This window comes from Salvelinus sp. IW2-2015, linkage group LG17 (genome assembly GCF_002910315.2).
Source record: "Salvelinus sp. IW2-2015 linkage group LG17, ASM291031v2, whole genome shotgun sequence".
In the NCBI taxonomy this organism is placed as follows: Eukaryota; Metazoa; Chordata; class Actinopteri; order Salmoniformes; family Salmonidae; genus Salvelinus; species Salvelinus sp. IW2-2015.
Genome location: NC_036857.1, coordinates 36,003,889 through 36,016,910, shown reverse-complemented (window position 1 = coordinate 36,016,910; position 13,022 = coordinate 36,003,889). Strand labels below are relative to the sequence as shown.

Sequence of the window (13,022 nt, the reverse complement as noted above, 5' to 3'; positions counted from 1 at the left end):
CCGCCGAGTTTAATGATGAGCTTGGAGGATACTATGGTGTTAAATGAGCTATAGTCAAGAACAACATTCTTACATAGGGTATTCCTCTTGTCCAGATGGGTAGGGCAGTGTGCAGTGCAATGGCAATTGCGTCATCCTTGGATCTATGGGGCAGTAATGCAAATTGCAGTGGGTCTAGGAGTCTGGGAAGGTGGAGTTATATGGTCCATAACTAGCCTCTCAAAGCACTTCATGTGACAGAAGTGAGTGCTACGGGGCGATAGTCGTTCAGTTCAGTTACCTTAGCTTTCTTGGTACAAGACAATGGTGGACATCTTGAAGCATGTGGGGACAGCAGACTGGGCTATAGAGATTGAATATGTCCATGTGTGTGTGTGGCATGTGTGTATACGTGTGCGTGCCTGTTATTGTCAATGTGTGTGTGTTGTGGGTGGTGTGTGTGTGTGTGTGTTGTGTGGTGTGTGTGTGTGTGTGTGCGTGGTGCGTGTGCGCGTGCGCGTGCGCGTGTGTGTGTGTTTCATCTCAGTAAGTGTGTGTGCATGATGAGTTAGTAATGGCTCTGTTGTGGTCCACGGCTGGACTGTCATGCCTTGCTGAGGAAGTGACTCATAATAATACGCTGACACGCCGCGTCTCCTAATCTCTCCGGGTCCTTCTCTGGAAGCCAGCCACGACTCTGCCCGTCAAAAAGGAACTGGAAATGGAACACTCCTGGAGAATGCCCACACTCTACCAGTCACTTGGCCATAAAACCAGCTGAGCCTAACCCCGATGCCCGTGCTCTTACATCTGTCACCAGTCATATGCTCTCTCCTCAAAGGTCTCTAGTCAATGAGTAACCTTACGTCAATGACACTGTATATCTGTAGTGGTAGGGAAGGGAAGAAACGAGCTCATTTAGTAATAAAGTACACGTTCTGATGGAAAACGCGTCATTTGCATCACTGAGCAGTGCCAAGAAAGTATTCAATCTAACTGTTTGATGCTACCATCAACCCTCCAAATCAAAACCAAACACGGATATCAATATTTGCACCACAAGCTCTATTCTATTTCCCATCTGCAGCAGCATGTTGCCCAATTGTGAGGCTGATTAGCTCGACAAACAGGTATGAAGCACGCTAAGCGACACACAACATGGAATCCATGTTTGGTTTTGATATGGAGGGGGTGGTAGAATCTAATAATTTGATGTTATTCTTCCTGGCACCACTCGACAATGCAAACCCCGATTCTTCAATCAGAACCGTCTACCAGTTCTTAGATTACCTTGGTCGTGGAAAGGTGTTGCCAACAGCCACAGCAACGGGTCGGGACATAACTCGTGTCATGTTTTGTCTTTGATCATCATGTCTTGTCCCTGTGCTTCCTCTGCTGGTCTTATTTAGGTTCTTTCCCTCTTTCTATCCCTCTCTCTCCCCTTCCTCTTTCCCTCTCTCGCTCCTTCTCTCTATCGTCCGTTCCTGCTCCCAGCTGTTTTCTCATTCTCCTAACGACCTCATTATCTTTCACACCTGTCCCTATTTTGCCCTCTGATTAGAGTCCCTATTTCTCCCTCTGTTTTCCGCTTCTGTCCTTGTCGGATTCTTGTTTGATGTTTGGCTGTTCTGTGTCCTTGTTCCGCCCTGTCGTGTTTTTTGCCTTCTTCAGATGCTGCGTGTGAGCAGTGTCTATGTCAGCTACGGCCTGTGCCTTCCTAAAGCGACCTGCAGTCTGTTGTCGCGTCTCCAGTCGTTCCTCTCTATTGACGAGAGGATTCAGTTTCCTGTTTGGATTTACCATTGATAATATCGCAGGAGAATCATTATTTGTTTAATACTGAATAAAGCATCTGTTTCTATTACGTCGCTTTTGGGTCCTCATTCACCAGCATAACAGAAGAACGACCAAAGAATGGACCCAGCGACTACGGATTCTCGCAACACTACCGGTCGAGATCCAGGAGCAATGCTCGGCAGACACGAGCAGGAATTGTCTGCTGTCGTCATGCCGTTGAGACCCTGTCCGCTCAGTCTCCGATCTCTCAGGACGTTTCAGAGTCTTCGTCTTCGTGCCACCGCCTACTCCTGTCTTCCGAGTCTCCGGAACCTAGGGTTAATAACCCACCATGTTACTCAGGCAGCCCACTGAGTGTCGCTTCCTTTCCACCAGTGTGATATTGTGTTCTCTCTCCACCCACACCATACTCAAGAGAGAGAGCTCGGATCGCTTACGTCATATCACTCCTTTACTGGTCGGGCTCGGGAAGGGCCACAGCTATCGGGAGGCAAGGCTGAGTGTTCTAAGTTATCAGAACTTAAAGAAGGAGATGATACGGGTTTTTGATCGTTCAGTTTTGGCGAAGGGCGGCTTCCAGGGCCTGGCTTCCCTATGTCAAGTGATCGATCCATAACGGATTACTTCTATAGAGTTTCGCACTCTTGCTGCATCCCAGTGACTTGGAACGACCGCGTTTGCTCGCTCGTTTTCTGGAGGGACTCCACCTGAGGTTAAGGATGAGATTCTCTCCGGGAGGTCCTTCACGTGGACTCTTGATTGCACTCGCCATCCGCATAGAACGACGGGTAGATCTTCGTCACGAGCTCAGTGGAAGAGAGCTCGCGTTAACGGTGTTTCCCCTCCGCATCTCGACCATCTCCTCCCACGGCTCAGAGACTGAGCCCATGCAGCTGGAGGTATTCGGCATCTCGACTAAGGAGAGGGACGGAGAATCACAACGCCTTTGCCTCTATTGCGTTCTGCTGGATGTTGTCATGTATGTCCAGTAAAAGCCAGAGCTCATCAGTAAGCGCGAGGGCGACTTGGGAGCGCTACTACCTTCAGGTCTCTCCATCAAGATCCTGTACTACCTGTCGGTCCATCTACGCTGGACCGGTTCGGCTGCTGTTCCTGCAGTGCCCTTGATAGACTCTGGGGCTGAGGTGTTTTATGGACGAAGCATGGGGCTCGAAACATGACCATCTCCCTCTCAGGACAGTAGAGCCCACGCCATGCTTCGCCTTAGATGGTAGTCTTCTCCCAGTATCTAAGTGTAGGACACTACCGTTAACCTCACATATCTGGAACCACAGTGAGACATTTCTTTTGATTTTTCTTCACCTTTTACACCTGTGTTTTGGGTCATCCTGGCTAGTATGTCAAATCTTCTATTAATTGGTCTAGAATTCTATCCTATCCTGGAAGTTTCTTTCATGGAAGTGTTTAATTCTGCTATCCCTCCTTTTCTCGTCCCTCTAACTCAGAGGAACTGGTTGATTGACAGAGGTGCCGGAGGATATCATGATCTTGCGCACGGTTTTCAGTCGGTCCAGAGCAGCTCCCTTCCTCCTCACCGGTCGTATGATGTGTATTGATCTCCTTCCGGGGACCACCCCCCTGGCGTAGACTATACTCTCTGTCGGCTCCGAACGTAAGGCTCTCGAGGATTATCTGTCTGTTTCTCTCGACGCCCGGTACTGGGTGCCTTCTTCCTCTCCCGCCGGAGCGGGTTTTTTTTGTTAAGAAGAAGGACCGGACTCGTCGCCCTAGCGTGGGTTATGAGGGTGAATGAATAACGGGTTAAAGAATCGTTATCGCTTCCCTTTATGGTGTCAGCCTTCGAGACTTCCAGGGAGCCAGGTTCTGTTACAAGTGTGGACCTTCGTAAACGCTTACCATCTCGTACGCATTGAGAGGGGACGGAGTGAAATACGCGTTTAACACTCGTTGAGTGGCAATTTGAATACCGGGTTCGTGCGGTGTCGGTGTCCGCTAAAAATGGGGGCTTTCCCCCAAGTTTTGTTCTTCCAGGATTAGTTAATGATTGTTACTGAGAGACATCGAACATTTTGTTTTCGTTTATCCTTGACGATCATCCTGATTTTCACCGTCACTCCGAGTATCATGTCACGCACGTTCGACGTGTACTCCAGCGCCTTTTAGAGAATGTCTCTACGTTGAAGGCGATGAAGTGCCCTTTCATTTCTCCTCTGTCACATTTCGTCGTTCTGTTATTTCCGCTGAAGCAATTCAGAGGAATCCGCGTAAGGCCAGAGCTGTCAGCGATTTGGCCGTTCCTAAGTCACGTGTCGAGTTGCTACGCTTTTCGTTTGCGCTTAATTTCTAATCGGTTCATCGTAATCGGTCAAAGTGGCTGCCCTCTGCACAGCTCTGACTTCTGTAAGACTTGCTTTAAGTGTCCGGTTCGCCAGGGAGCTTTTGATTTCCTCAAGAGCGTTTTTACTCGCCCCTATCCTTGTTACTGCCTGACGACAAACCAATTCATGTCGAGGTTCGACGCTTCAGGAGGTGGCGTGGGTAGCCATTCTGTCTCTAGCGTCTTCCATCTGGCATCTAGGTCCAACCTTGCGTCTTACTTTTCTCATCGTCCTGTCGCCATCTGGCAGCGCAACTATGATGGTGGGTAATGACCGCGAACTAGCTGGCCATCCGCCTTAGCCAGATAGGGATAGGAATGTGGTTGGGAGGGGCAGCCGCGGAAACCTTTTGTTCCGTTTTTGGACTGACATAAGACATCCTTGAGTACATCCGTTGCATGAGCAAGCAACGACTTAATCGCATTACAGACTTCTATAGCATCAACCGGCTTGGGCGTTGTTTTTCGCCGCTTCGAGTTGTGATTTCGCTATCGCGTGCCGGGATAATCATAAACACAAGCTCTGATGCCTTATCTTCGCCGTCTTTCTGAGTGTAATTTCTGGTTTCTACAGGAACTCTCCTCGAGGGTTATCCTGAAGGCGTGTATGTTCGGTTGACTTGGGGAAATAGGGCAGGTAACTAAGGATCATCGTTGCGACAATTCTGCGTCTGCGGCGTAATTAGTAACCGGTCTACGACTCGTTTCATTCGCTCATGAAGACGACTGAGCTCATAAGATGCGTAGCTATGTTCGTTCGGCTGTGTTAGCGTCTATAGTCGATCTTGCCATCGGGTCTCGCACCTGCTGCCAAGTTAGTGCGCCACCCCGGCGTCGGGGTTCGGAGCGCTTGCTTCTGCGCCAGCGGGTTTGGTGGGCTACTCAGAGCGCGGGAAGTCAACGCGCCGTTTACTAGTGCGGTCTGCTTTGAGGGTTCGACGTGCGCGCGAGATTCTACGTAGTCAGTCGCTAACTCTCCTTCCTGCGTGCGGTTCAGCGCCATCCCCAGTCTTAACTGGCTCAGCCAAATGCAGTTCTCCTCACAGCATGTCGGCGCAGTCGTAGACTTTATACCGGTCTGCCTTCGTCTGCCTGGGAAGACTGTGATTCTTACCGGTTATCGATAGGCCTTCTCCTATAGGCGGCCAAATTCATGCCCTACGCGTAAGCTCCTTCCGCTAACTGGGGAGAGCGAGTGCACAAATCATCATTGAAATCGTTGTTCAGAATCAATCGGCCTGCCTCGGTATGACCGCCGTTTCAGGACAGAGCGGTCCGCAATTCTACGTCACACGTTTGGAGGGAGTTCTGTCGTTTGATGTGGTGCTTCGTCATCTCTCTTCGGGGTTCATCCCCATCTAGGTCAAGCCAGAAAGGGCCAATCAGTGATTGTCGATATTTCGCAGTCCTTGTCGTTTCCGGAATCCCACGTCTTGGGAACTCAGAACAGCTTCCCCTGGGCTGAGATACGCTCAAAGCAATTTCGCTTTCCTTTCGTCTGCTACCGGGCTATCTCCGTGTCAGAGTAGTCTTGGGTACAGCCTCCTCTGTTCTCGTCCCAGCTCGCCGAGTCCAGCGTTTCCCTCCGCTCAGGCTTTTGGTTCCAACGTTTGTGAGCGCACCTGGAGGAGGGTCAGTGTCTGCACTTTGGCCGTTACAGGGCGCAGACTGTGAAGCGGCACATAAACGTAGTTAAGAGTCCTAGGTATTGTGCTGGTCAGAGGTGTGGCTTTCCACATCGTAAACCTTCCCTTAACGGACAGCGTTGCTCGCAAGTTGACTCCGCGGTTCATTGGGTCCGTTCCGTGTCTCTCAGGGTGTCAATCCTGTCGGCTGTGCGCTGCTTTTTCCGCGACATCTTCGTCGGTCCACCCTGGTCTTCCATGTCTCCTGTGTCAAGCCTTTTCTTCGCGCCCCGCGTTCGTCTTCCCTCCCCCCCCCGTTCCTTTGTCGAGGCGGCGCACCTAATGGCAAGTGTAGGGAAGATCATGGCATGCGTTTCGGACGTGGTCACCAGTACTTAGTGGATTGGGAGGGTTACGGTCTGAGGAGAGGCAGGGTTGGGTTCCATCTCGGGACGTGCTGACCGTTCGTTGATTTGATGATTTCTTGTTGCCGGGGCCAGGGTTCCTCCTCGAGTGGCCAGGAGGCGCTCGGTGAGTGGGGGGGTACTGTCATGTTTTTGTCTTTGATCAATCATGTTTTTCCCTGTGCTTTCCCTCGCTGTTTATTAGGTTCTTTCCCTCTTTCTGAATCCCTCTCTCTCCCCCTTCCTCTTTCCTCTCTCGCTCGTCTCTCTCTTCGGTTCCTTCCTCGCTCCAGCTGGTTTCCTCATCTGCCTAACACCTCATTTACTCTTTCACACCTGTCCCCTATTTTGCCCTCTGATTGAGGTCCCTATTTCTCCCCTCTGTTTTCCGCTTCTGTCTTGGTCGGATTCTGTTTGATGTGTTGCTGTTCTAGTGGCCTTGTTCGCCATGGTTCGGTGTTTTTTGCCTTCTTCAGATGTGGCGTGTGAGCAGGTGTCTATGTCAGCTACGGCCTGATGGCCTTCCTAAAGCGACCTGCAGTCTGTGGTCGCGTCTCAGTTCGTTCCTCTCTATTGACGGAGGATTCTAGTTTCCTGTTTTGGATTTACATTGATAATATCCAGGAGAAATTCATTCTTTGTTTTATATACTGGAATAAAAGACTCTGGTTTCTATTACGTCGCTTTTGGGGTTTCCTCATCACCAGCATAACACTCGGGACACACACACACATGGACATATTCAATCTCTCAATAGCCCAGTCTGCTGTCCCCACATGCTTCAAGATGTCCACCATTGTTCTTGTACCCAAGAAAGCTAAGGTAACTGAACTGAACGACTATCGCCCCGTAGCACTCACTTCTGTCATCATGAAGTGCTTTGAGAGGCTAGTTATGGACCATATAACGTCCACCTTCCCAGACATCCTAGACCCACTGCAATTTGCATACTGCCCCAATAGATCCAAGGATGACGCAATTGCCATTGCACTGCACACTGCCCTATCCCATCTGGACAAGAGGAATACCTATGTAAGAATGTTGTTCATTGACTATAGCTCAGCATTTAACACCATAGTATCCTCCAAGCTCATCATTAAACTCGGGACCCTGGGTCTGTATCCCGCCCTGTGCAACTGGGTCCTGGACTTTCTGACCAGCCGCCCCCAGGTGGTAAAGGTAGGCAACAACATCTCCACTTCGCTGATCCTCAACACAGGGGCCACACAAAGGTGCATGCTCAGGCCTCTCCTGTACTCCCTGTTTACCCATGACTGAGTGGCCAAGCACGCCACAAATTCAATCATCAAGTTTGCAGATGACACAACAGTGGTATGCCTGATTACAAAAAACAACGAGACAGCCTACAGGGAAGCGGTGAGGGCTCTGGCGGAGTGGTGCCAGGAAAATAACCTCTCCCTCAATGTCAACAAAATGAGGGGGCTGATCGTGGACTTCCGGGAACAGCAAGAGGGAGCACGAACCCATCCACCCGGTCTCACAGGAAGAAGATAATCAAGGACCTCAGCCACCTGAGCCACGGCCTGTTCACCCTGCTATCATCCGGAAGGCGAGGTCAGTACAGGTGCATCAAAGCTGGGAGACTGAAAAACAGCTTCTATCTTAAGTCCATCAGAGTGTTAAATAGCCATCACTAGCCGGCCTCCACCAAGTATCCTGCCCTGAACTTAGTCACTGTCACTAGCCGGCTACCAGCGGGTTACTCATCCCTGCACCTTAGAGGCCCTATGTACATAGACATGGAACACTGGTCACTATAATAATGGAACACTGGTCGCTTTAATAATGTTTACATACTGTTTTACCCATTTCATATGTATATACTGTGTTCTAGTCAAATCCACCCTGTTCAACTAACTATTAATGTACTATTCTATCCACGTATTCTTCAGATATACTATATGTTATATCCAATTGCTGTCTATAATGTCTACAAATCCCATACAATACCAGTCAAAAGTTTAGACACACCTACTCATTCCAGGGTTTTCTTTATTTTCAGAATAATAGTGAAGACATCAAAACCATAAAATAACAAATATGGAACCATGTAGTAACCAAAACAAAATCTAAATATATTTTATATTTGAGATACTTCAAAGTAGCCACCCTTTGCCTTGATGGCAGCTTTGCACACTCTTGGAGTTCTCTCTACCAGCTTCATGAGGTAGTCACCTGGAATGCATTTAAATTAACAGGTGTGCCTTGTTAAAAGTTAATTTGTGGAATTTCTTTCCTTAATGCGTTTGAGCCAATCAGTTGTGTTGTGACAAGGTAGGGTTGGTATACAGAAGATAGCCTTATTTGGTAAAAGACCAAGTCCATATTATGGCAAGAACAGCCTCAAATATAGCAAAGAGAAATGACAGTCCATCATTATTTTAAGACATGAAAGGTCAGTCAATCCGGAAAATGTCAAGAATTTTGAAAGTTTCTTCCAAGTGCAGTCGCAAAACCATCAAGCACTATGATTCAACTGGCTCTCATGAGGACGGCACAAAAAAGGAAGAACCCAGAGTTCCTTCTGTTGCAGAGGATAAGTTTCATTAGAGTTACCAGAGAAATTGCAGCCCAAATAAATGCTTAATTGAGTTCAAGTAACAGACACAACATCAACTGCCTAGTTAAATAAAGGTTAAATAAAATAAAAGAGAAGACTGCTGTGAATCAAGCCTTCATGGTCGAAGTGCTGCAAAGAAACCACTACTAAAGGACACCAATAAGGGCCTCCCGGGTGGCGCAATGGTCAAAGGCACTGCATCGCAATTGTGCGCCAGAGACTCTGGGTTCGAGCCCAGGCTCTGTCCCAGCCGGCCACGACCGGGAGGTCCATGGGGTGACGCACATTTGGCCCAGCGTCGTCGGGTTAGGGAGGGTTTGGCCGGCAGGATATCCTTGCTCATCGCGCACTAGCGACTCCTGTGGCGGACCGGACTGACCAGGTCGCCAGGTGTACGGTGTTTCCTCTGACACATGCGGCTAGCTTCTGGGTTGGATGTGAAGCAGTGAAGCAGTGAACAGTGTGGCTTGTGTTTCGGGGGCTCTCAACCTCATCTCTCCCTAGCCTGTACAGGAGTTGTAGCGATGAGACAAGACAGTAACTACTAACAACTGGATACCATGAAATTGGGGAGAAAAAAAAGGCACAATAAGAAGAATAGACTTGCATTTGTGATTCCAACTGTGATGCATGGAGGAGGAAGGTGGTGATTTGCTGGTGACACTATCTGTGATTTATTTAGAATTCATGGATATTACAGCATTTGTTTTTCAATAGGACAATAACCCAACACACACACCTTGGCTGTGACCAAGAAGGAGAGTGACGGAGTGCTGCATCAGATGACCTGGCCTCCACAATCACTCGACCTCAACCCAATTGAGATGGTTTGGGATGAGTTGGACCGAAGAGTAAAGGAAAAGCAGCCAACAAGTGCTCAGTATATGTGGGAACTCCTTCAAGACTGTTGGAAAAGCATTCCGCATGAAGCTGGTTGAGAGAATGCCAAGAGTGTGCAAAGCTGTCATCAAGGCAAAGGGTGGCTACTTTGAAGAATCTCCGACTTACCTCGTTCTAATATTTCTATATTCCATTATTTTACTTTTAGATTTGTGTGTATTGTTGTGTATCATTAGATATTACTGTACTTTTGAGGCTAGGAACACAATCATTTCTCTACACCCACAAAACATCTGCTAAACGTGTATGTGACCAATCAAATTTGATTTGATTTGAAACAATGACGCACATACACGCGCGCGCACACACACACACACACACACACACACACACACACACACACACACTGACGCAAAGTCCACTGTTCTTCCCAATGGGTAGGTAGGAAGAAGGACAATAGCCATTCCACCGAGTCAGTCTCTGACATTGCCATGTGCAGCTGATTGGAGGAGTGGGGTGCCACTCACTAAACGCTGGCAGCCCATAGGAGGAGGGAGGCGCCACTCACCTGGTCTCCGCTGAGGTGACACGCCGCCATGTTCTGCTCCTCAAAGGAGATGGCAGTGCGTACATACTTGAGCCAGGTCCCACCGGGCTCTGAGCCTTCGTCCAGACAGAACTTGACGTTGCCCATCTCATCCACCACCTGTTGGGACAGAGCAGATGATAACACACATACGTCAGAGGTGCACCTTTTATGCAAAGACACTGGACTGAGCCTCTATATTCTCTAGTATGGGAGGATGTGTGAATGCCTGCTGAAGAGAGCAATAGCATTGTGGATTTGCTATTATTAGGGTTTCATTTCTTCGTCACCGTCATACAGTATAAACATTTTCTTAATTTACAATGGGCGAAGCCGATAGAACCAGATAGTTTCACGTCACGCGACTGTCGGATACAAAGAGGGTGGACTTTCTCAACATTGTTTGTGTGGGTCCATATCTGTTAGTAGACAGAACATTATCCGCCAAAGGGCCCCTAAACTTGTTGCTCCTCCGAGCAGCGAGAGGAAAGAGGGAAAAGAGGGGGGAGGAGGGAAAGGTTGAAAACKGTGGCTTCTTTCACTTTTCTAAAGACTTCCTTTGGCACATATTGATCACCCTTTGTAATCCCCTGGGCCATCCCGAGTAGGGAACGGGTTTCAGGTCACCACTGGAGAGGAGAGGAGACGGAGGAAAGGAGGAGAGGAGGAGAGGAAAGAAGARGAGCTCATTGTGGGGCAGAAAGTAAGGGAAGTAAGTAAGAAGTAAGTAAGAAAACAGTGGAGTCGATCGCGAGCTGCTGTGTGGTGTTCGCTGGACGAAGGTTACACCCCACATACAGTACTTCAAAGCCGCTGTGCCATGATTGCTGCTAAGAACACAGGACTGAGAAATTCTCCCACTAAGGAAAACGGTAAAGGTTTCCGAGGGGCCTCAGAGCATACGTGATAACACGTCCAATATCAATTTTCTCACAAAAATGTGAACATACCGGGCATGACTGAGATTAAACTATTACAAAACAACAACAACCAAATGCCACTGACGGAATGATACAACGACGAAGGCCTGGTGGCACTAGACAAGAACTTAAATGAGAGCAAGACAATGACTCTCGCTGGTGGCAAGTAAGACAGTGACAGTTTATGGTGAGCGAGAGTGTCTGAATGCTCCAGCGTACTCTTTACTAGGCCCCAAATGGAAAAATCGACTTGAGACAGGGACTGTCCAAAACGAAACGCTCATTTTAGTTTCCAGTTGCAAAAACAAAGACTTTCCGTCGCATGCCCTAATAAACACGACCCAGGTGTCTGTCCGCTACTCTATGCCTTGAGAAGAACCTGGAACGAGGGGGAGGAAACCCCAAATGAGATGTGGACATCTCACAGCTCTGTTCCTTCACAAATCTCTACAGAAGATCTAATTTCTCCTGGTGGAGTATTCTGGTGGAACTGATACTGTGTCGGTCGCTGGGCAGATCCTCTGGGGACCGAGACGAGACAGGGCTGGCGARAGCTTCTCATTACTAGGTCATAATCAGCCTCCACTCGGCTCAACTTCTACCACTCAAGTTCTCATCTGTTGCAACCCGGTCTCATGGTTTTAATAGTAACGCGTTGACGTCTTAGTCATTTCAGTTAGTTGTAGGATCTACGTTTTTTGCCCCAAAAGAATGTGACAAAGTTACACTCTGGTCTAAACGTCCCAATTAAATTCTATAGTTACGGTTTTAAAAACGTATGCTTCGGGTTAAGGCTGCTATTATTTTCTGCCTCAGTCAGATGTCTGTGGAAGAATCAAACGTGTGGCGGATTGAGGCACACCCCAATTTCCTTTGACTTTTGCGAAAGGTCAAAACGGTCCCGCTTTTCCAAGAGAGCATTTACAGAGGCTCGTTCGATTCTGTTGCTCCTAAACTCTGAATGGCCTTCTTGGTCGGGGACTGAGCGCGTGCAGAAGGTCAGTTGTCGGTGGTGGTGGTGGTGGGTGCTGTGGTTTGTGAGTAAATATGGAAATAGCAGGTCTGGTCCAAGGTGAGAAGGGCAGTTCATGTACACACACGGTTCTGATGAGCGCGGTATGCGAACTAATCGTAAGCGTGCCCCATATTTGCAGCTGTGCCTCATACCATAGCGTTGTGTTTAGCCCGTGGGAAGCGAGAGTGTTAGGTTCGACAACTGCTAACTGGCGTGCTTGGAAATAACAAAGCCTGTTAGTGCTAGCACCTACGCTCATGTACCATGTAACAAGTCAGGTCTTTAACGTCAAGAGTAACCTGTGGCTGCCTCGCATGCAAATCACTTGGCCTGATGGTGATAGTGAGCTAAGATCCTGATTGTGTGAGATCTTTCCTTCCTTTCCGAACAATGTTGTTCTTTAGTGCTTTACTGGAAACCAGACATGTTGAGTTCATAATGTTTTAAGGGATCAACTAGCCGTACTCAATGTCATCTTGAAACCATGTTCCTCTGATACACTCTGTCTCCTACAGACTGAGGCGTTCTCTGTGAGCTCACAGTCTTCTCTTCACTTTCCCCTCTGGGGTGGACAACATAGTTAAACAGTCACTCCAACAAGCGCTACTGCCACCGCCACCGCTTATGCATTAAGCAGTCCGAAATAATGTAGTCCAGGCCCTTTATTTTCTGTGTGAAAATAGTCACTGAAAAACTAACCAGGCATAGAGGTGAAATTAACTCCCCAAAAAAAGCCTTGCACAGGTTCAAGTCAGAGTGCACTTGTCCCAGCGCTTGTTGGGAGCTCAAGCTTAGGTATTGTACATGTTTTATGAACAGATGGGGAACAGCTTTGGCCGAGGTGAGCGGTGTAGGTGGGTGGGGGGAGGGGGTCGCAGAGGCGTTCCTGACCAGACTTTGCACACTACACACTACA

The 13,022-nt window shown here is 48.5% G+C and overlaps 1 protein-coding gene across 9 annotated transcripts in view; it reads right to left on the bottom strand.

The window, feature by feature from the left end:
- The window catches only part of LOC111976939 (histone-lysine N-methyltransferase PRDM16-like), a 404,992-nt gene that overhangs the window by 70,604 nt on the left and 321,366 nt on the right, over positions 1-13,022 (bottom strand). For all 9 annotated transcript variants that reach the window (XM_070448125.1, XM_070448123.1, XM_024006117.2 and 6 more), the window contains exon 4: positions 10,154-10,291. In XM_070448125.1, the coding sequence (XP_070304226.1) occupies positions 10,154-10,291 (138 nt within the window). The remainder of the gene's footprint in view (positions 1-10,153; positions 10,292-13,022) is intronic.